The following is a 24674-nucleotide window of genomic DNA, read 5'->3' as shown; positions in this document are numbered from 1 at the left end:
CTAGTTCCTGTATCCTGCCGCTAAGTAGTCGTACCTTGTCTCTTACCCTTTTCCCTACCAAGACTCATTCCTGCCTGTTTTTGTATTCGACCTGTTTCTGCCCCTTGACACCGAGTTTGCCTTACCCTTACTATTGCCTTTTGTTGCCGAATACTGGACTGTTGGATTACGCCTTTGCCTTCCCCACGGAATAAAATCAAGTCTATGCAAATGACCTCTGCCCCTGGGTTTCTCCGTTCTGCACCGTGACAACTAGAGAGATCGTAAGAATGATGTCTCAGGTGTCCTTTACCAGACGGGAGAAAAATAATCCGACTAATTGGAGGAAAAGTTAGGTTTTTTTAAGCCAGCACAAAAGTAATAAGCAAGATCACCTTAGGCACTTCACTACTGTCTGTCTTTGGCCACCTTAAGATGGCTCCCCAGCTCTGTTGGTGTAGTTGTAGTTCCTTCGCTATAGTCTTTCCCTTTGTCATTTTAGGCAAACGTAAAGAAGCTCATTGGATAGGGTTAGTTTCCGTCCAAGAACATGGCCAAATATAGGACCATCTTCGCCTCATAATTATCATCTGTTGTGCAGGTTATCTTGAATGTTGTTGTTTTAACATTGGATAATCTGTGTAGGTCACTTTCTGTGGTCTGCACCATACAATACCATATTCTTGTTTTGTTTTGTTTGGCTTGATTTTTCAGATTTGCTTAAGTTTTATGCTTTGTTGATCCGGCTTTTAATATCCTGGCTTGTTCCTCCATCATGATGGATGACACATCCAACGTAAATTAAGCAATCTGTATTTTCCAACATCTGCTCCTCTAGTTGTAAAGGCGTCGGTAAATTACTGTTGCTAGCCTTGATTTTAGTTTCAGTGATGTTTATGACTAGTCAAACATGCTGACCAAAGTGTTGTCAGTCATCATGCTGACCCAGTCCATAGCAAGGTTGAAGAGAAATGGTGACATCACACGTCCTTGGCGGATTCTAGATGTTACCAGAAGGTGTGATGTTTGTTCCCACTGTACATGAGAAGCTGTTCGAGACCTGCTGGATAAAACTGAATATTATGTGGATAACTTCTCTTAATTTTACGCAGACTATCGTGATGGATGCTGTACAAAAGCCTTTTGGGAGTCACTGAAGTTGATGCTTTACATGGTTGCTGTTCAAAGATGTTTCTGAGAGTGAAGTTCGGGTCAACACATCTTTTTCTTCTTAAAACCAGCTTGGTTATTTCTCAAGATTTTGTCAACTGCTGATGTTATTTGATGTATCATGATTTTGAATTTAAATATTTTGGAGTGTGACGCTCCTCCAGTTGTTGCAGTTAATTAACCTTTTTTGCGATGCAATCTTTGCGGCAGTTGGCAAACAATTAAGTTATAGTTTTGGATCTGAATAAACCTTTAAATTATTCTTGTCCAGTTTTACATAGACAACTTTTTTGTAGATTCGTCTTCCTTAGGCTCCAGTAGTTTCATGTTTAATCGGTGTAGTCGAGTACTGAGTGATAGAATATCATGTAGCAAGTTTATGTCATGTATTCCTAAAATGATCAAGTGTAAGTGAACACAGATATAAGTTTTGTTTAAAAGGGCAACTTATGTCTAAACCAAACTCCCCTGACTCACTCACATGTTTTTAATGATGAAGTCTTCCTCCCAAAGATACAGTAAATCCCTCATCATGACCATGTTTTTAACTTACTTACTTTTAAATTACTGTATAAAGTTGTAGGCCATCTGAAATCTGGGCGAACAAGAGGTTACAAGAGCGGAGTCTATTATGACGTAATAATTCCTCCTCCAGCCAGCTGTTATCACGCCCACTTTATTTATACAACAAGTCCCTTGGAGGTGGTAACTTCTTGGATTGATGACGTTCGGTGACAAATCTTGATGGTTAACCAATGACAGAATAGTGAGTGTGGTTATATTAAACAGGATTTAATCTCCAGGAAAACAAAATGTTTTCAGTGAGCGAGGGCTTAAGATCTTTTTTTAATGTAAATAATGAAAACAGAGTTTTGCACAATTAGACACATACTGATGATACAATAGATTCCAAGATCTATTTTAGACACAATTAAATCTACACATTAGTTGACCTTTAAACAATAACTATCTACTGAGTGAACCCTGTAAACAAGACATCTGCAGGAAAAAAAATGTAGTCCAGCAGTGTTTTGTAAAAGTAGGACTCAATGCATGTCGAAGCTTCTATCTCACCCTTGTTGCTGGCAGCGTTGTGTTCATGTCGGTCACATCTCATCTCCATCCATCCACCCCCCCCCACCTCCGTCGTTGACAGCTCCTATGTTTGCATGAGCGCCGGTGATTGAACGTCTGCGCGTTCACAGCTCGGGCTCCACCTCTGTTGTCAGCGGAGGCATGTAGAACAAGCGTTACTCTCTCAGACGGACGCCCTCGCTCGGCTGCCGGCCTTGACATCACAAACAGGCTTCAGATAGGAGATTCGGTAATTGTGTGGCGGGATAGAAAGGCGTCCGTGTGGCTGATTGTGCTTCTTTGGCTGCCTGCGATAATTAAAATGACTCCCCCCCCTCACCCCCCATCGTCCTCTCGTACAGAGTGATGGCATCACAAAGGCGACGGCCGTCTTGTTATTGCTTGTCCTTCAGCTGAAAAGATCCGGTTGGCTTGAGAAATGACAGCTTTTGTTCTGTTTGCGCAACAAAAAAAAAAAAAGTGCTGTCCAGCAGGCAGTTTTGTCCAAAGTCGCTCTGGGAGGGAGTTATCTAAGCGAGCCATGCAAGAAATCCCTGACATTAATCTTTAATTAGGGCTTATACAATATCTGGCGACATGCCTGGGAGTCTCCGCGTGGCCGTGGAGGGCGGATGTAAACACTGGACAGCTGGGAGTCGAAGAGACGAGAAGCATCTTAAATAAAGAGGGGAGCTCATTCCTCCTCGTAAAAGTCACGGCTTCGTTGATCCTTCAAGATGTTTTGTTTCCTCGTCTCCAGATTTACTGGAAAGATCGGCTCAGATTTGACGAGGAACGTTCCTGGAGGCCGTGTGTTCTGAGCGGCGGCTCTCGTATATGTTGCTGTTAGAAGGGAAATCATATCTATATAGATACTACTTGATTTACGATTTGACATTTATACTCTTCTTAAAAAGTCATCTTAGACATTTCAAGTTAAATTATTCCTTTGATAACATATTTTCTGACCTGACTTTATACTAGAAATAGTGGATTTGTAATAATAGGATATATAACTATAGCATCCAGTTGGAAATAAAATACTGTTTAAGTTGTTTCCTTATCCAAAGTGAAAGAAGAAACGCGTAGAAGTGTCGATCTGACACCCTGGACTGGGGGTAACAAGCAGCCTGTGGTCGTTTCTAGCCGAGTGACAATGAAGGCGGTTGCAGACTAATGATGTAACACAATCAAAGCAGACATGAAAACACATAACAACTTATTCCATATGAAAAACACCTTTCTCAGAACTGACAAAACGGTCCAGACCGAAATACCGACCTATATCTGTCTTCTGTCGAGGTACTGTTATGTCTATAGTTTTTGGTTCTCCTCTACTCTACTTTAGGCACTGACTGCTGAACTACTGAAAATACATTCTCCACATCAACAGGAGCCTTCTCAGGCGTCCTTAGTGAGGTGTGTGCAGCTCGAACGAGGCACCGAGGAGATCCGTGACACAATTATGTCTGGTAATTCCCCAAAAGGAGCTTTAGGCTGGAAGCTTCTGAGAGAGGAGTCTGGCCTCTTTACTTTCTGCCTCCATTGTGACTTGGAGACGATTGATGCCGGGACAGAAGGAAAGTACAACTTCACAGACTTGAATGTTGGGCACAAAATGCATGTTAAAAGGAGAGTCAGGAAATGTTTTGGACCCCAAAACCTAAGTAGGGTTGGAAGGAAATCTATTGAGATGCGGCAGTTTCCTTGACAGATTGTTTCAGTTGCAGTTAACAGAAAGTCTATGGAGCTTGTCAAAGTGTAGCCGTACTGGACAGAATAACATTCATCTTCTTGGCTGAGGTGACCTGGCGTTAAAAGAAAGAAAATGTCTACGTTGAAAACTAAATCTTGAACGCAGAGATGTTTAATATAATTTACTGATAACATTCCAAACTGATTATGAACACAGCTGACACAGCAAGGCATTGTTTCGTTCTTTTCTAATACAGATGCCAAAACCTTACTTAAAGCACAGTTGGTAGTTTTTCCAAATTTTTTGGGGCAGTAGTGCTTTTTTCTGAAGAAAGATCACATTTCCCATAAGAACGCATGGTTTATTTCATCTCCTGATCGCCTGAAGTGGGACATCATTCTGGTTTTAAGACTTTGAGGAGATGTGAACATTATTGTGTATAAACAATATCATATGCCGATATTTAAAACGAGACATGTTTTACTTTGGTTTTGTACTGTATGTCAAAGTTAACTGTTTCTTTTAACTGAGAAAAATCTGTAAACTTAGGAAAATGTTGTCACAACATGATCTGGAGTTTATAATCCCTGCGTTTGTGTATTCTCGTTTAGGCTTTTGTAACAGTTTGTTTTATTGTCTATACAAGAAAGAACTGTCTTGCCTACAAAGAATTCTGACCCGCTATATAGTAGAAGAACTCACATTTTTCCGATCCTTAAAACTCTTCACTGGCTACCAGTTTCTTTCAGGATCAATTTTAATATTCTGGTTCTTACTTTCAGATCTATTCATGGTCAGACTCCTCCTTACATCAGTGATCTGATCCAGACTTACACCCCAGCTCGGGCTCTGAGGTCTGTGGATCAGAATCTACTGATGGTTCCTGAACACGCTTTCGGACCAGAGGAGAGAAATCCTTCCAGACTGTTGCTCCTAAGATTTGGAACGATCTTCCTCTCTCTCTGTGTTTGATGATCTACTGACTCCTTCAAGAAACGTCTCAAGACATTTTTATTAGTGCAGGCTTTTTCCTGATTTTCTGAGAATCCTGTGTTGGCCTCGGTGCTATCAAGACATTTTCAGTATATATTTTATTTAGTATTGTTTTGATTGTTTAAGCGCTTTGTGACCCTGGTCTGGAAGAGCGCTCTGCAAATATAAATTACTTACTTACTTACTTATGTCTTGAAATGGATAAATCAAATTTAATACGAGATGATTTCAAAATAAACGCTGTACAAATGTACAGCAATTTACAAAATTTGTCCAATAAATGAAAAGGTTATTTCTAAAATGTTGATACAAAAAAAGAAACACAATTAAGGATTCGTTTTGGTCAAATATAACTCATCATCTATTTAGTTTTGTTCTATCTGGAGGATTATTGTCAGATTACAGGAAAAATGACACCGAAGCCAAAATAAGAAACTTGAATCTGAGGCCACATTCGTTCTGGTTACTACTGTTTATGTTGCCATTTCTGTACCTATAGTGACTGTCGACCTGAAACTTCTAGTAGGTTGCGAGTGTTGAGCGGATGACTTTGAGTTTATCCTTTCAAGCAAGAAAAAACACTGAGCTAACCATTTTTTTTTGCTGATTTTGCAACCAAAGTTTGGAGCCAAAAGGAAGTTCTCGATGATTCCGTTGAAGACCAACATTTTTCATGTGAGAATTTCATGTATCTTTTCATTCGCTCGATTACTTTATGTTTGAGAAGGGATGCTCTTTTCCATGAGATGTTTTTCTAGGTTTTTTTTTTTTCTCGTTATGATTGGACCAGGATGCTGAGAAAGCCGAGCGTCAAAGCCTCTGATATTACCAGCGTGCCGCTGAGCATTTCCTGGTGTTTTGACAGCTGCTGTCTGTGTGATGCTTCACTGAAAAGCCCCCAAGACACAACCTGCTTCTGTCTGGCAGTAGATGGAACGGAGTGTCTCCTGTGAAACAAACTGGGACTCAGGTAATTGTTTTGATTACAGCTTCCCTTGATCCCACTTGAATGAAGGCGGCAGAGAGCTGAAATTGGAGATTTAGGGAACAAAGCAGCAGCACATCTCCCTGTGGCGGCATTTCTCCACGATGAAGGCACAAGGGGAGGCGCTGGTTAGTGTGAAGGGGTCACACCTTTGTTAGAGGGAGCTTTTGGGAGCGATTAGCTGGTATTCGCCGCAGGGGCCAGCCTCTCTGAAGTCGGCACCAGGAGCCCCAAGAGCGTTCCTTCTTTTATCTCCGCTCTTCATGGAACACGCAAAAGTGAAGCTTTAGCGCTTCACAGTCGGAGTTAAAATGTTATGTCAGCATGAAATCTCTTTCGCCAGCTCATCTAAAATAGAGGGGGGGGGGGGGAACAACGGTCATCGTTGTGAAACTCCCAACCTACCGTGAAAAGCTCTTTAAAAACTTTAATTTTTTATATTCAACCGGAAAATTCCAGTTGATTGTCAGAAAATGTGTGTTACCTCAAGGTCATGGTGACTCGAAGGTCCAAGACAAATGTGTTTGACTTCACAAAAGGGTAGACTTCATGTCGCTTTAGTTATGATCATGAAAACGTTATATAATGTTTTATAATTTAGTTTAAAAACTTTCAACAGGCACTTTAACAAAGGTGCTCGTGTAAAAATGACTGACAGCTACCCACCAGATGAAAGCAGATCATTACTTTTATCAACCACTTGCTCTCGAAAACGTATTATGTGCTTAATGTATCATGTGTAAAAATGATAAGTCACATTAAGGTAAAGATCTTCCCCGAACAGTGATCGTGAACGTTTTTGCATTCGCGAGTTACGCCATGGGTACTGGATGAACGAAGTCTAGTTCTTGACATTTAATAGGTGAAGATAAGTTCTAGCACGAAGCAAGCACAAAAATCCAGCTGGTCTCGTTGTTTTCTTCCATAGAAAAAGACGCCAAGCCGCAAACAAGTCAGGCATGTAGCAGCTTTTTTTTTTTATTTTCAGTTATTTCAGTGTGTCGATGAATAGTAAAAGCACTACAAGTATATTAACTACACAAAACCAAGCAAAAGTAAAGTCTAAGGGCCCAGATGGCGGCATAAACAACCCCATAAATATCACAGCGCGTCATACATCTTCGTCTGTGCATCACTGGTGGTGTTGCCGGGGCAGCAGCCTATTTAGATCAGCAGGCATATAACGCATCCGCCACTTCCTGGGTCGGTGCCTCGGCCCTTCCAACCCCCCTGGGAGGTGTCCAGGAGCATCTTTCAAGATGCAGGAACCACCTGAGCTGGCTTCTCCCGATAAGGGGAAGCACTTAGTCCACCCTGCACTTCTTGCAAAGTGGCCTCTCCATCACCACTGCCACGCTATCTCAGGTCATCATGAGTTATTCATCACCTCTGCCTGCCCTGTGTTTTCCCACATCCCTTCCTTTAAAATCCGGTATTATTGCACTCTTCCCACACTCCTTTCCTCCTCACCTTACTTCCCTGCTTCTTGGGCTACACGCCTGATCCATGCAGCATGGATAAGGTGCAACAGATTATTGTGAAAACCAACAGAGTTCTGACACGGTCCCCCATGGTTCGCTGATGATTGTGACGCTGTATTGAAATCTCAGAGACGAGATCAGAGGGACTTGGAAGAACAACGGATTCATCGTCAAACCAGCCTCATGTGGGGTTTCGTCTCCAGTGAAGAAGCACAATGGAATCACAAGAGGAACCAGAGGCACTGATTGGAAAGTGTCTGTTGTGCTGATGGGGCTCCCCTAATGGGGGATTTCGTTTCCCTCCACGAACCATTGGCTTTGTTTTTCTCCACAACAAAGACATCCACAGTAGCCAAGATAAAATTCTATTTGTTCTTTAAGTAGTTCGAGATTCAAGAGTCTGTATTGTCACTAAACAGCATTTATATTGCAGGATCTTGAAATTCTGTTCAGACTTCTGCCATATTGCTGTATAAATTAAGAATACATGCTAGTTTGTGAAAATATAAAAAGCATACATCAAAGGAAATAACTCAAAGTATACAACTATAGAACAACAACATAAATAACACAGGAATGAGCAAGTCTCTGAGTCTGTTAGTGTTGCATCTGGGGAGAAGCATTCATGCTCCATCTGCTTCTCTGCTCACTGATGACAGTGTTCAGAGGATGACTGTCATCATCCATGATGGACAGTAGTTTGGTCAATGATCTCCTCTCAGCAACTGTCACCAGTGAGTCCAGCTTCATTCCAACCACAGAACCAGCCCTCCTGATCAACCTGTCCAACCTGATGACACTCCTCCTGGACACAAGAGGAAAGCTTCATGACACACTATCCTTATTTCCAGAGTCCTCTAGATGTCAGTCTCTGCTCTATAATCCATTGAACATCTATTCTATTGAAATCTCAAATATTTTCTTATCCCAGGGCGCCACCTACTGATCTCTAAAAAAGCTTCATCAACCCATCACCAGTTGGCACAGCCGCCTCGCTACAAAAAGGACTTAGGTTGTTCGTTTTGTTTTTGTATGTTCTCTCCATGACCAGGTGGGTTTACACCGGCCCCCAGTGGTCTCAAATATAGAGAGGTTGTGACCTTTTTCCGAGTGTCCCCTGCCTCTCGCTCTAAGCAGCTGGGATAGTTCCAGCTTTTTTACAAACCCAATAGGGGAATAGGCGATGGAAAATAAATAAATGAGGATCTTGTGTTGATGATGGAAGACACCAGTTAAATAATAAACTAGTAAGGCTCTTTGCGTGATGAATCCTGGCTGTATCATACTGGAATATTCCATCAAGACAAAATTCACATGGAAGATGGAATAACCTGCTCCTTTAGCTACACAAATAAAAAAGTAAAATCTGACCCATTTCTATGGTCACTCTTCTGAATTCAAATGAATTCTTAGATTTATATATTCCATTTCTTGTGTTTATTTATGTATTAAGCTTACAATTTTAATTGAGTTCAATATAAAATTGACTCAAAATGAATGTTTATCTGCTTAATATTGATCAGTGTTTTTAATAAGATGGACATTTTGGGGGAAGAAAACTTCAACAGCAAGAAAATAGAAAAGGAATGTTAAATGTGCCAAATTATTTTTATCAAACAACCACACATTTTGCGGTTACTGATCTGATCCAGCCTTACACCCCAGCTCGGGCTCTGAGGTCTGTGGATCAGAATCTACTTATGGTTCCACGCACACGGCTCAGGACCAGAGGAGAGAAATCTTTTCAGGCTGTTGCTCCTAAGCTTTGGAACGATCTTCTCTCTCTTTGCGCTTGATGGAGTCTACTGACTCCTTTAAGAAACATCTTAAGACGCTTCTATTTGTTCAGGCTTTTTCTTGAATTTCTCGAACTCCTGTGTTGTTCTCAGTATTATCTTGATCTTTAAAGTATGTACTTTTTTGAGTATTGTTTTGATTGTTTAAGCGCTTTGTGACCCTGGTCTCGAAAAGCGCTATATAAATAAATATTACTTACTTACTTACATTCTGGAGGGGAAGTTTGAAACATGACAAAGTCCCCAGAGAACTGACTTACTTGCGTGTACACAGAGAGTCAAATAATAACAAAAAAGTCAGAAAAATCCTCTTGATTAAGTCAAGTCAAGTTCTTTTATTGTCAAATATGCATCTAATATGCAGAATTTAAAAAAATAAATTAAAATAACCAATAAAATGAAATAACAAATTGACAAACTTAAATATTCAACTAATAAACAGAATATAAACAAAAAACAAAGTAAATGGCAGTGCAAGCAATCACCAGCAATCCTGATGGCCTTGCTGGTGATGCTGTTGTTATAGATGTCCAGGAGGGGGGAGGGAGACACCAATGATCTTCTCAAATGCTCTTACAATGCGCTGCAGCTTCTTGCGGCAGGACACGGTGCAGGCGCCGTACCATACGGTGATCCAGTTTGACAGGATGCTCTCGATGGTGCCTCTGTAGATGGTGAGCATCATCGATGGTGGGGCTCTCAACCTCACTGCTGCCCGCTTCAGGACCTGCCCCACCTTCTTGTGCCCCCCTCAGCTCCACACAACCACTTCCCAGCTTCACCTCACTCCAGGTACAAAATGTACTTAAGAGGATTCGTCTAGGGAAGGCTGCTGGTCCTGATAAGGTGTCTGCTCGACCGCTAAAGACCTGTGCTGCTGAACTAGCCGCATGTCTTCAACCTCATTCTACGGCTGGGGAAAGTACCAACCCTGTGGAAGACTTCCTGTATCGTTCAGGTCCCGAAAAAGATCCGACCGAGCGTGCTGAACGATTACAGACCGGTGGCACTAACCTCACAGCTGATTAAAACACAGGAGCGGCTGGTCCTCAAACATCTCAGGCCACAAGTCCAGCACGCGCAAGACCCCCTGCAGTTGGCCTACCGGCCAGCAGTTGGTATGGAAGATGTCATCCCTAACCTCCTGCATCGGACCTACTCCAACCTGGATAAAGGAAGCGGTTCAGTGAGGATCCTGTTCCTGGACTTTTCTAGTGCCTTCAACACCATCCAGCACACTCTGCTCCAGGACAAATTGACACAGATGCATGTGGACCCTGGCCTGGTCTCCTGGATTACGGATTATCTTACTGATCGATCAGAGTATGTCAGGCTGAAGGACATCACGTCTGACACTGTGGAGTGCAGTACAGGAGCACCTCACTGTCATCAGTGAGCAGAGAAGCAGATGGAGTGCACGAATGCTCCTCCCATGATGCAACACATAGACTCAGGGAATTATTAATTTCTCGGGCTATTAGATTGTATAATTCTGAGTTTTGGGGGCAGGAGTGGAGTAAAAGTATACTGACATTCTGTTCCATGTTAATCTTTGTATCCTTTGTTATTTGTTATCTGTCTTTGATCTATGTTCTTTATCTTTTTCTTTAGACTTAGTTTGTATCATCTTGTTCTTTCGCTTTATTTCTCTTGTTCTTGTTCTTATTTTTATTTTATGAATAATGGCTGTATTGCTGTGTCTAATTGGAAAAAAACATTTTCCGAAGGAAACCTTCTGAGAGATCAATAAAGTTCTACCTTACCTAACCTAATAACATATTATAATAATTTAAACATTCTATTTTGGTCATAAGGCATTGTCAAAGACGACAGGTTTCTGATGGTATAAATTAATAATTCTCTGGAGTTAGGATCAACTACTGCCTCAGATCTCTTCTAGAAGAGGTTGACTTTTATCTCACAAAATATCATAACATATAAATGTTGACTTTTGGAGAAATTTACAATTATATCATATTTCAACTATCTTGATCATAAGACATTGTAAAAAAAAAGACAGGTTTATGATGCTAAACCTAGCAAGAAGGTGAGGACAACAGTCTTAATATTGGTATAAATCAACATTAAAAAAAGGCAATTTTCTTGTCTTTTTTTCGTCTTGAAGCTCAAATCACAGACTTAGTATTTTCTGAATCCTAGCAGCTCTGAAAGTGTATGCTTCTTAAAAAACAAATATCACCACCTGATCATTCAGCACCATCACTCAAATATTTATCCCCTGAAAATGTAAGTTCAGCGTAGGTTCATCTCCGAAAGTGTGATTCTCCTCGTTCACCTCAAGCAACTCGACGGAGGTGTGATGAGTGATCCAGAAAAAGTGGAGTAAACAAAAGTTTCTCTCCGTGAGACACGCTCGTGTCGGCCTGCGTCTCTGCTGCGTGGCAGCTTCATGCAGAGCAGGATGCGACCCCATCTGACAGGAACACAAAGAGCACGGAGGTCTGAGCCGCAACATCTCCCTCCAGCAACATCTCACGCGTTCATTAGGTATTCTCTCACAAGAGGCAGGAGCAGATGATTATCCAGATGAATAATGGATGCTTTTGGCTTTTGGCTACCACAAGATCTCAGACAAACTGACTCTCTCTCGCTGCCAGATTGAAGGAGACTCCAGCGTCTGTTTTCTGTACTTGTTTTGTTTTTTTTACTTTTATTGATTCACTCACTCTATAATCAAAGACAATTTCATCATTAACTTTATTATCAAGTAGTTAATTTCCTCATTGTCTCCTTGATTATTCTTTAATAGTCTGGATGTAATACATTTTAATTTCATTATCGACCTTTATTAATTTTTGCTGCAACTTTTACTTCGCACAGTGAATTTTAAATGATGTAGATAAATTACCTTTGAATGAATTGATCACTTCAAAGTTTAATTCACAATTAACTGAACCTTTTTTTTTCCTGCTTTTTTCTTCCAGAGCCCAACCTGGATAATAGCAGCTCTCACTGAGGCTCTGTTTATTACTTTCTTCTGATAAATCTACAGATTGTTAAACGGATTTCTGAAGCCACAACAAATAAACTTTCCACTACACCCCAGTATAGCGGCTGGAAAATGAAAAACAAATATATAAACTCTGGAAAAACAAAATAAAATTTTCCTGAAACAGAATTTACTGAGAGGATCGAGAGGATACAGGGAATCGGATCATTCGGTTAAATAACATCCAGTCAATTCAGAAAACAAAGCAATATTTGAAGACGTTAAACAGCATATAAGGATGGATGAAAAAGAGGCTTCAACATCGTAAAAAAAACAAAACGGGCTCAAAACGTACATTTTCATCAGTTTTATTTGAAATACAATAAATAAGACACAACATTGTAAATGATTCCAGTAAAAAAATACCGCATCTAACTGACTGCACCAGTGAAAACAAAACAGAAACAGGACACAGGAACAACATCTCCTACACACACATACACACATTCCAGCTCCAGTGGTCAAGGTAGTACATCTGTGGTCAGCGATACACTTTCACGCTGACAACGATTTTTTTTTTTTTTAACCTATTTAAAACATTTTTACTTGATTTTTTTTCAACTCATGCACTGGGTACATGCTTCACGGGGAGACGGATCACAATTCAGATAATTCCGACGCCTGTCAGTGGACCACTGCTGAGATGATGATGACGTGCGCTGAAAAGTATGTCCATGAATATTCCATCTTCACTGTTTATTTCGAGCTATCGTGACAGTTGGAAATGCTTTGTGCAGCAGATTCTTTTTGAGCATCGATTGGTGTTTACCTGGCTTTACAGTCTTGGATGCGAGGAGATTAATTATATCGCAATCATTTTAGATTGTCTATGATAAACACCATTTTTCATTAGGTGCTGGATGAAAAGCTGCGATTAATTGCGATTAATTAATCTCAGTCATGGTTAATGCTCTACTTTTTAAGTTCCAATAATCAAAATTTGAATCTATAACTTTCATTTTGTTAGCAATTTCCCTTTGTGAACATTTTTTTCTTGTGCTTGGGTTGTCGGTGTGAAAACGATGGTCAGTAACTTCCGAAGTTGACATTGATTGACTGACTAATCGTATAAAACTTGGTTTTGTTATGTTTTAATCTTTCTTCATATAGATCTGTTGTTTAATTTTTAATGATTTAGACGAAGGAACACATCAATATTCACCTCTGCTGGTGGAAATTAAAGGTTGCCGGCACAACATTTGGGACTCAAATACAACAGAATGTATCAGAACTGCATCTGATCAAAAGAATACATTTCTTTATAGAAACTTTTTTTTCTTGCATACGATGTCAATGGACCCTTATATACCCTCCCTGGACTCTGCTGGCCTTTTCTTTTCTCCATCCACCCTCCCATCTGGTCACAGCAGGAGGCTGAGTCTGGTTCTGCTCGAGGTTTCTGCCTTCTAAAGGTACGTTTTCCACTCTCACACTGTGTTTAACTCATTGTTGATTCACTTGGTTTTTCTTTTCTCCAATATAGTCTCACTTAAACTGCAAAGTGAGATAACTTTGTTATGATATGACACTTTAAAAGAGATTGACATCCATATCAATCATTCATTTTAATAAAAAAACTCTGTTTCTTGAAATCATTTAAGATTGTCTGTGATGAACCACATTTTTCATTTGCTACTAGATTAAAAGTTGCAATTAATTGTGATTAATTAATCTCAGTAATGGTTAGTGTTTCATTTTCTTAATCGCGTGAATCAATTTTCAAGCCTCTTGACCTCAGATAACCTTCCCCCCAAAAAAGTGTTTGTCACTTTGGAGGGTTTGACAAAGCTGGAGGCTGAACTTCTCCGAATCAGTCTCTGATGAACACAATTTTTCATCTGCTGGATGGAAAGCTGTGATTAATTCACAACAGAGCATTTTTAATTAATTGCCTTAATTTTTAAGCCTTGGGTTGTCGGTGTGAAAAGCCTTGTGACCAAAACAACTTTTTTTGACATATCTAAAAGGGTTGTCTTTTCTCTAAGTCAGTCTGTGATAAACACAATTTTTCATTTGCTACTGGATGGAAAGCTGTGATTAATTGCGATTAATTAATCTTAGTCATGATTAGTCATTTACTTTTAATCACAATTATTTATATTAAGCCTCTTGACCTCAGACAACCTCCCCCAAAAAAGCTTTTTTGGACATAGCTGGAGGGTGTACTCTGTTCTCTGAACTTCAGAAATACTAGTACACAATCTGATTTATTTGCGACCTCATGCTGCGTAAGACACACTGCGTCGTGAAATAGTAGCTGAAGAAACCCCTAAAAAAAACAACGAGGCGGTGGAATCACCAAATCATCTTCAAAGCAAAGCAAGTTCTCTGCGCAGAAGCATGCTGTGAGCAGAGAGCAGAGATCACAGGCTGACATCCCCAAACATCGGCCTTCTGAGAGTGGAGGGAAGGAACGAATTGAGATCCTATAGCTCGGAGGGAGATGTTGTTTTGCTGGTGTAGAGAACGAGGCAAACACAAACCAATTTACTGAAGGAAAATTGTGCTGCGGTAGGGAAGGAAAAAAAAAAAAAAAGGAAAGAGACAGAGCTAAGAGCAGCCCCGACCCATTCTTCACAGTGCAATCTAATCTCAGCGCTGGAAAAGATGCGAGAAAGCAAACATTGTTCTTCTGCCGACAGCCCCGACAGAACAGTGGAGCTCAGCACACATACCTCCAGCTCCAGGAAGAGGTGATTATATCGGAAGGGGATATTTAAGAGGGAAGAGAAAATGGTTAATGAATATTTAAGATAGCAATGACCCACGGTGAGCTCTTCAAGGAGGAATAATAATTAAAGGCCAATTGGAGACACGAGTACGAGAATCACCGCCGGGGCTAACATGTAAGTCCTGCACCGTCGCTGAAGACATGACGGCTGAAATACAGATGTTGGACCAGTTGACCCCCTCCTGCAAACGATCTTTATACGACATTTACTGGAGGAATGGAATTCTTAAAAATGACCACAATTGGCTGTGAACTGAGTTCCACTCTGCTGATGAGTCATCGCGGCAAATAAAACTTTGGTTTGAAGTGAAGTTCGACATGATGTCCTCGAGCAATGAAAGACGATTAACTAATTCGTTTTTCTATAACTCTCCTGACTCACATGTTTCAAATATTGAAGTCTTCCTCTCCAAGACGCAGTAAGTCTCTCATCATGACCATGTTTTGAACTTATTACTTTGTAAAGTTCTCCACCGTCTGAAATCTGGGCGAAGGTGAGGTTAGAGCGGAGTCCAATATGGCGTAATAATAGCTTCACTCGTCCCCCAGCCAGCTGTAATCACACCCGCTTTGTTTATACAACGTGTCCCTTGGAGGTGGAGACACATTGTGGGCGATGTAGTGATGTGCTCAAGAAGCTTCATCAAGCATTATGCTTATAAGTTTCCACTCTCTGATCTATAAACAATTGATTTTAACATCGATTGAAATCATCTTTTAAAATGATGGCGCCCCCTACTAAGCTCTAAAAATATGACACTGTATCATGAATCTTCGTCAAAACATCACTAATACTAACTTAAAATCGTACAGATTTTTCTTTCTAGTGTAACTTATACATAATCCAGGGGTCGGTAAATGAATCAATCAATGGTAAAGTAGCCACTTTCAACACTTTACTCTAACAGGAAAATACTTTGTTATATGGACAAAAAGAGAGGACTTTTCATTTCAGGTATGAAAAATGTGAGAATGCGAGTCAACACTTAAGTTCTGAAGAGGAAAAAGGGCACACGGTGTTACGGTACCGAGCGTTGGCTGCAAACATTGATGAATGATCCTTGCTCCCGCTGCTTGATTCTATAAGAAAGGTTAATCATTTATGTTCAGTGTGGCAATTCATCACCCAGCTGCGGCAGCGGGCTTAACCGTGAGTCAGGATTGTGAAACTCTTGCATGAACTGATGTAAATGTCACATGCATAAATAGAAACCTAAACAAGGCCAGAGACAGCAGAGATTTTTTTTCCACCATCTTTACACAGTTTAACTACATCAGATGTTGATTCATGTACGTCGTAATAGATCAAGGAGTCTGAGTTATCAAGCTTGATTTTCCATCATTCTTTTCTACGACCTGACAGTTTATTAAACGGAGCATGTTTTCTAGTTTGACTGGGATGGCTACATGTATATATTGTGGGAGTTGAATGATTCCTCAATATATATTTGAACTGTGCTCGACTAAACTGGCCCTCAGGCATGTGGCCTATTGTTTGGCTGATCAAGTTTGTGCGACAGTGGTGTGTCCTCCCTTCTCCTCAGAGGAGAGTTGGGATTATGGTGTGCTGAAATAGATCATATGTTTGCTCATGAGTTGGTGCCAGGGGCACATCAGCAGAAAATAAATAAACATATAAATGAGAAACCACGAGAAGCCCGCTGAGTTTGCTGGAGAGAAGATTTTGGTCTCTTTCCAGCAGTGCAAGTATTTAACTTCCCTTCCTGAGATGATTCTGCTTTAAGATCTCTAAACTTATCTGGGAGGGAAACGAGATATTTCCAAAGAGGATTTATTAATACTTTGGCAGTCATTTTAACTGTGAAGCACTGCATTGCCAAGCTCCAGTCATTGAAGTTCACCTTGTTTCCGGATACAGTCAACGAGGAATTCAAGAACGTGTTGACTTCACAGGGTCATGTTGCCAAACAATTCCACTCTCAGGGGACAGTTCTGATGATGGTGTTCGAGGAATTAATCGTGACAAAACTAGTGGCATTTTTGGACATAAAACCAAAACCTCCACGCTAAATAACTTTTACGCTTTCTGAACTTTTAAATATTTTCCAGGTTTTTTAAACACGATTTTTGGGGATATTTCTCACTGCAAAGCACACCGTGGCACATTTATTTGGGGAAAAATCTTGTCTTTTCTTGGTCAATAGGTGGGTCAAAGAAAGGTGCCCCCAGTGGCAGCCTAAGAAAACCCACTACTCAACTTGACGTAGTCAAGGCTGCATAATCTTCTTCATCCAGTGTGTTGTCTACTTTTCACCCAATAAAATCTTAAAAATTTGAGTTTTTGCATGACCTGATTTGGCTCCTGGATATTTACCCCTTTGGTTTGACTTTGAGGGCTGGAAATATGACAAATTGCGGAGACTTTTCTATGCCAACCCTCTAGATCTGCCGGTGCGTCACTGGAGCTCTTAACTCTATCTTAGGTTTGTCTGAAGGGTTATTTTTTTCTAATTTATTACTTCCCTATTTGACCTTCATTAAGTGGTGAACTTAAAAATGCCAACTATATACGAAGGTTGACCAGACAGTTTGACAAATTTGCAAATTTTCTGCTCACTTTCGGTCATCAGTCAGTCCTGTGCACCACTTGTCTACAGTGTTGTGTTTTTCAGGGAATAAACTCAGGGGTCAAATTTACATTTTATACATGTGGCTAACCATTTCTGTTTTGTTAAAACATTAGACTTACTGCCTTACTCAAGAGAAGATATGTTTCAACCAAATAAAATGTGGCATCTGTTCAGATTCATTTGCAAAATTAATAATATGAACCAAATCATTCCAGGTGCAAAAAATGTATGTGTAAAAAGGAATTGGGCCACTGACCGTGGCTTAACGAAGCATAAGTGACACTTAAAGGGGTTTAACACCTTTTGAAATACAACGCAGATGACATGCTGTTTATCTGCAAACGCTTTTGGGGATACAATTCTGCACAGAGAAATCCCAAATGATGCATAAATGCATCACAGATGGAACTCGCCCATGTGTCTCACATAATTTGTTTTTGTGCTGTGTTTTCCTCTTTATGTGAGAGAAATAAACATGGGGAACTAAAAGTGAAACCAACAATTCGATATTTCGTTCACGTTTGAGTTAAGATATCGACGAACGATTTGTCTGACAAAAACATAGAGGTCTGTCATCCTGAAGAGCTGAAAGTGATTGTCGATAATAATGGATATGAATAAAAAACAAACCGTAATGACACTTTGATTAAATATAAAAACACAAAGTTGCCAAAATTAAAGCTGGAACGATTGAATCCTAATGTCAAAATTAAACCCTAAAAGTTGAGTCCGTAAATCTCCTCATAGGCTCAGCGGCTGTGTCCATAAACTGATGCTCCTGATGATCAGCCATTCCTTCTGACTGGACGTCACAACAATCCGAATGCACTCGATTTCAAAGGCTATTTTGTGGTCCACATCTGACACCTCAATTTTTCCCTTCTGGAATTCCCCTAATGTGATGTAAGAGGAACATTGTTCGCCTTTCTTAGTTCCCACGAGTTTCTCGCCCACCTCCAGTGCTCCATGGTGAAGGAAGTCTTTCTGCCGATCATCAGACCCCGTAATGATCTTGATTTGACTTATTTTGCAGGGTTTGTTGAAGACGATGACAAAGAAGTCACCTGTCGATGGAGGTTTCCCCCAGAAGTACTCATCCATCGAGCTGTAGGCCTTTGTAGCCTCATAGTTCTCAAAAACTTTAATGTTGGTGTAAAGTCTTGCGGGAGGGTTGTCAGGAAGGTCCAAAGCATCCTCTTCAAAGTCATCGTCTTTCAGTTTGTTCTCGGCTCCTTTGTAGGACGAGTAGTAGCCCATGTGCTGGAACAGTGAGGGCTTGAAGCGGATCACGTCCTTCTGGGCCAGCAGACCCCTGAAATGGATGAGCAGCCAATCACATGGCATCTCCTGGTAGAACATGAGCAGGAAGTGGGCCAGGCGGGGCAGGTCTTTGGAGTGGTAGAGCTTCCCAATGTAGCCCAGCTTGGAGAACTCCAGCATGACCCAGTAGGAACCTTCCCGAGAGGTGATCACCTTCTTCAGCGACGTCAGAAAGTTCCTGGAGCAGCGAACGTCGTCCTCCAACATCATGTAGTAGTGAGACAGGTTGGTGCAGAAGTTGAGGAGGAAGGCGTAGTCCACGTTCTGTTTGGAGCGGAACCGAACTCTGTCGTCAGAGTCGTTGTAATTCCTCTTCAGTCCATCCAGCGACGGGTAGAACTCCTCCGGAGCCTGGATCACCAGGAGACGTCCGGCGATGATGTGATGGCCGAACTTCCGGGTGATTTCATGAACCAGGTTCTCACACCAGACCAGATCAAAGTCTGCCAAGTGGACCACGACCATAATCTCATTCAGCTCTTCATAGCTGGACTGATCGAAGATAGACTTGATGGTCTCCAGAAGGTAGTTCCCTCGACGCCGCTTCACTGACGACAGTCCGATGGTGAGGAACTCTGTGGACAACAAGCAAGATACTGAGATAAGAACCCAGTTAGGATTGAAATGCAAAATACTTTCTCCTAGACATAGTTGATAAGTTTTTGATCCGTCAATCTTTAAAACAACAGTTAATTTTAGTTCAGCTGTTAAATACGCTTTCCTGTACCAGATAATGAATCATTCTTCGTTCATCACATTCAAGGTTGCTCATCATAAAACCCATTAAACAAACTTACTTTTACGGTTTAGTGGGGTTCCAGCAAGGTAACGATATGTGACATTAATGTCTCCTGAGAAATTACTGAGATCTCTAAAGGTGTGGACGTATCGGTCAGAGCTCAGTGGGTGGACAGATGTTTCCCTGACCTGTCGTCTATTCTCCTCCTGCAGAGAAGAACACAAAAAATCATTACCAACAGGTGGATAACATGCTACACCAAAGTATTTTACACGTCTTTCATAAGACCTTATATTAAATCAAATACTAGGATTAAAAGTAAATTAGTGACCAACCACAAGTATGTTTGAATTAGAAGTACTCCTGTATTGCCCTTTACTTAATACACCTTGGTATGTAGGACAGCGACAAAGGATTCCCACATACAGGGAGTCCAGTCCTTGGTGATAGGGTACACAAGACATTGTTCATCTCATCTGGGTTCATCTTCTGCCTGTATCGTAAAGCAATAAATGTTACCTGTTTTGGTAAATGTACTTTTCCTTAACCTTAGCCCACTTTTCCTTAACATTTTCCTTAACCCTTGCCTTATCTCTGGGTCAAGGAGACCCAGTGGTTGCAAACAAACTTCTTTCATTTGTATTTTCTGAAAGCAAAGGAGATTGTTCACCTTGACCCAGAGACAACTCAAGGGATACCACAAATATGTTTGTTTTCAGGCCTCCAGGGTCTCCTTCACCCTGACACAACACAAGGGTTAAGGTCTCTCTAGTGTTCACTGAATTTCCAGTTTTGGGTTGTTATCAACTCTATCAACTTAAGGATTCCTAATTCCCAGACAAATACTTCCAATATAAGTGGAGTATATTGGATATACTGTAGGTATCTCTGTATGTCTAGTAAGTACAGATTATAGCGCTTATGAAAAACGATAGTATTAATCTGTTGTCTTTTCCCCACGAAGGGTTGATAGCCCTGAGATCCAACCCCCCCAACCTGAGGGACATGTGGATCGGTCTTTTTCAGGATTTCACTTACTTACTTGCTTACTTTACTCTATCAGTGTTACTTGTTTGAACCTGGCTTTCAGGGTCACAAGCTCCCTCGCCTCAGCAACGGTTTGAAGTTCCAAGTAATGGCTTTAAAATTGAATGATTTTTCGTCAATAGTATACCCGACAGAGTAGGGGACCTAAGACTTTTTCACTGGATCTACTGCTGTTTACATGGTGGTTGGCATAAAAGTTCCTAAACCAGATGTGTAGGGGGTTTCATTTTAACTAGTAATACCTATCATTTTGATTTGGAAGATGAATTATTTGGGTTTCGTACCACTATTTATTACTCACCAGCACATATCCGTCTTCAATGTAGAGGTTGAGAAAGAGAAGGAAGGTGATAAGAAAGATAAGGAAAGGAATTGTGGAACGTTTTCTCAGACACCTCATCATGTCCAGGGATTTCCACAACAGTCTCATTCTGTCAACTCGCTCACAGGATGTGCTGTGAGGCTGTGAAGACAGAGAGTGATGAAATGAGAAACAATATTATCAGACCAGACCTAATATATGACCTTTTGCTGAAATTGTCTTGTTCGTATGTGCTTTGAAGTTTCATTTTTTTTATAACATTCAAGTCTTAAAAAGTAGCAGAAGTGACTTTTTCAACCGAGTGCTTGTTTTTACGAGACAATGTCGGCTGCCGGTATGATTTTAATAATTCACTACGAGCATGAGGTGAGGTTTCTCCCAAAGGTATCCCTGAGAGACAAGTTTTCTTCTGCAGATGCCACAGAGACAAAACACCGGCAGCATCACAGTGACAGGTTTTTTTTTTTTTTTTAAAGACATGGCTTCAATAAAAAACAGAAAAAACAATAATATACACATTGAGTATCTATACTGTCTGTTTAGATATTTTTATGGCATGAAACCAGAGCAGTGAATGGACTAAGTGTAATTTAATGTGTGTGTGTCATCCTGGCAGTCACACACTCTCAGATGTTCCAGCCTCATTTCAGGGCTGTGTTGGCATAGACTGTGAAATATCAATTATACACGATGTGCTTGTCTGTGTGCGTGTGTGAACTGGACCAAACAAAGCTCTTCTCACTGATGCCCGGCAGCTCTGCCTCGCTCGTGACTCATATCTCCTCCATTTCCCAACCCATGTTCTTTAGCCAGACTTTAAATCAACGAAGAAAGGTTGACAAACGGCTCGAGAGCAGTTGGTGCCTCGGAATTCTATTAAGATTTCATTCAGGAGCTCAAACGCTCTTTCAACTTTATTGACCATTCATTTAGTGCAATAACCTCTGAAGCGTGTTAATGCTCACAACAATACTATTTCCTTTTTCTCTTTTGTACAGGGATGCCTCAGTGTTTCGCGTTTGACTTCCTACGTCAAGGTTTTATCAAACTATAGTCCAGATTTTTCATTACATCCGAGGTATTGCTACTTCTTTAGATGGATGAGACACGACAATAGGAGCACTCGGTCCAATGCTGGCTCAGCAAATTAGAATTGCCTATCTCGGCATTCAGCTTCCCAACATGTTTTTGTTCTCATGTGTCTTGCACAGCATTGTGCTAAATTCTGAATTTATTTCGAACACAATGATGACAGTCAACCGTTTTGAATCTACTTATGGATTCAGCCCTGAGTATTAGTGCCAGAGGAAGAGGATCAGTATCTTTGAATCTTCTTGACAGGCTTGAAAAAAAGAAGGGAATTGAAAGGTCTATTAGAACGACAATGAAGTCGATGAAAAGGAGCCACGTAAAGCACCATAGAGATTACATAAGAAATATCCTCCTCCAATAAATATGTGCGATTTCAAAGAAATGTATACCATGGGAATCATATATATTAAATAAAAGATGATAACAGTATCTTCCAACTCGGCAGCTGTAAGGCCCATAATCTGCAGTAACTCTCTTCTTGCCTTGTTTCTCATCAGTTTTTTTGTTATTTAGTTTTCTATTATTGATTTTTTTTTTTTTACATCAACCTTTTTCATTTCTATTCAAGCAATTTATATCGTTCTGTATATAAAAAATACATCTATCTTGTTTATGGTTTTTACGTCACTTTTTTTCGTTTAGCTATAATTGAGAATTAACTATTAGTGTATTTATGAACATCTGGTAGATTACTGATTTGTTGTTAAACTAATGATGTGAATGTTGACTATAAATACGTTTTTAACAAGTATTAAAACAAAGTTTTATTATATTTATTCCTTCCTTTCTATAATGCATAGGTTGTCACAAACCTCAAATTTCAACTCGATACTGAAACTATGGAAAATATTTATTACTATTATATACTCTATACCACAAGGGTGGTAGAGGAAGAGTTTGCAGTGATAGTCTCGATATTTGAAAATGAGTATTGTGTCCGTATATATCAGTTTTGTATCAATCCTTCTTTGAGTTTCGAGACTTTTGAAAACCCTAGTCTAATGAGAACAGTCAATGGCAAGGTTTCCCAGGTACGATGGTTCTTAAGGACATAAGATGGCTCTTAACAAAGGTTCTGATAAGAAGGACCGCTAAGATATGGGTGTTTCCCAAATGCGTTCTTAACTGCCTTTTTAGCTGAATCTTAACATCAAGTCAAAGAAGCTCTGAGTGGGCTTTGGCAAAGTCTTTTTCTTTCCTACATCTTTGAAGGCAACTCTCTTATGAAGATCAGTGCAGCAAAAGCACTTGTTATGTAATGTTTAAAGGTTTACTCATAGTAGTACTTCAATTAAAGTAAGTAATTCAATATAAGTTGAATTACTGAATTATAAGCCTAGACCTCCACCAGTGCATATGTATTCATGGAAGCCAGAGAGGTCGTTCATCTTAACCCAGAGACAACACAAGGGTTAAGAGTTCTTAATGAATCTGGGAAATATCAGTCAAGTTCAATACGAGTCTCTGCAGGCTCTTTTCTTCACCATGGCTTGCATTCAAATCAGAGTATTCAACACATTTCACTCTGGATAAAAGATTATGATGCCGCATATATGCATGTAAACCAGAGTCAATCTGTGTCACAAACACGCCAGCAGAAGTCCTGTCAAAATACTGGCATGAGAGGGAAAAAAAGAAAAAAGAACATCAAAGAAAGAACCAAGGTGAAGTCTTTTCTTCTTTCTATTTCTTGAAGCGAAAAAAAAGAAAAAAAAAAAAAAAGACGAGAAGACTCAGCCCTGCCTTTTAAAAGCACTTAAAACGTCAAGGTCACCTCATGGTCACGTCTGTGGAATGAGGAAATGGCTGAGGGGCCGGGAGCCCAGTGACGGAGAGCACGGGGGAAGCACTATCGTCTCCCTGCACATTTAGCTCAGTCGGGAGGACGGCGGGCTGGCAGCAGATTGAAAAGGTTCAAAGGTATAAATGAGAAGAGGAGACACAAAAATGTGGCCCAGTTTCACCTGCTGCAACAAAGCATACAAAGGGGAGCTCCAGAGAGATGTATTTAAAGCTACGACACGGCAAATATCCTATAGTAAGTGATTCAAACTGCAATATATATTCTTCAAAAAACATCCGCTTAAAAACATACATCATTTTCTTTTACATTTGGGAAGAATTTTTGATTAAATAGTCATTATGGGGGCTATGTTAACTGGTGTTCCCCAAGGTTTGGTGCTCAGCCCCCTCCTCCCTTGTGGACAAAGTACCAAACCCTGGAGGAACATGCACTCTGAAACTCACTCCCTCAACCTATCAGGAAAAACCCACCTGTTCAAAATTGCCTATTCTTGATAGTCTTCACGTTACTTTTTTGGTAAGCCGTTTTTTGTGTGTGTATTTTTTATCATCCTTTTGTAAAGCGTATTAAATAGGTTGATTATTATTATTATTATTAAAGTTAAGAGATTAAAACAAGGACAAGGATTATGAAGCAGTATATTGTATATTCTATCAAATTATAATTAAACTTGTATACTAAACAAATAATTGTATTTACTGATATCAATATGCAACTATTACATCAAAATATAACATAAACATTTGAAGGATAAATGGCAGACTAACTGTGTTTTATGTGACTTTTTTGTGGATGGTTTAAAAGATCATCTGAAGCATGTTTGACTTCCCACTACTTAATGTTG

The 24674-nt window shown here is 40.2% G+C and overlaps 1 protein-coding gene across 1 annotated transcript in view; it reads right to left on the bottom strand.

The window, feature by feature from the left end:
* Positions 1-12563: 12563 nt before the first annotated feature.
* LOC148074007 (alpha-1,3-mannosyl-glycoprotein 4-beta-N-acetylglucosaminyltransferase C-like) overlaps positions 12564-24674 on the bottom strand; it is a 30414-nt gene continuing 18303 nt past the window's right edge. The window contains exons 3-5 of the mRNA XM_087797323.1: positions 20914-21075; positions 19624-19771; positions 12564-19401 (exon numbers count right to left, since the gene is read on the bottom strand). Coding sequence (XP_087653449.1) covers positions 18248-19401; positions 19624-19771; positions 20914-21042 — 1431 coding nt within the window. The 5' untranslated portion in view covers positions 21043-21075 and the 3' untranslated portion in view covers positions 12564-18247. The remainder of the gene's footprint in view (positions 19402-19623; positions 19772-20913; positions 21076-24674) is intronic.

Source organism: Callionymus lyra, chromosome 8 (genome assembly GCF_982586985.1).
Source record: "Callionymus lyra chromosome 8, fCalLyr1.hap1.1, whole genome shotgun sequence".
NCBI classification, from domain to species: domain Eukaryota; kingdom Metazoa; phylum Chordata; class Actinopteri; order Syngnathiformes; family Callionymidae; genus Callionymus; species Callionymus lyra.
This window is presented reverse-complemented; position numbering and strand designations above follow the sequence as displayed.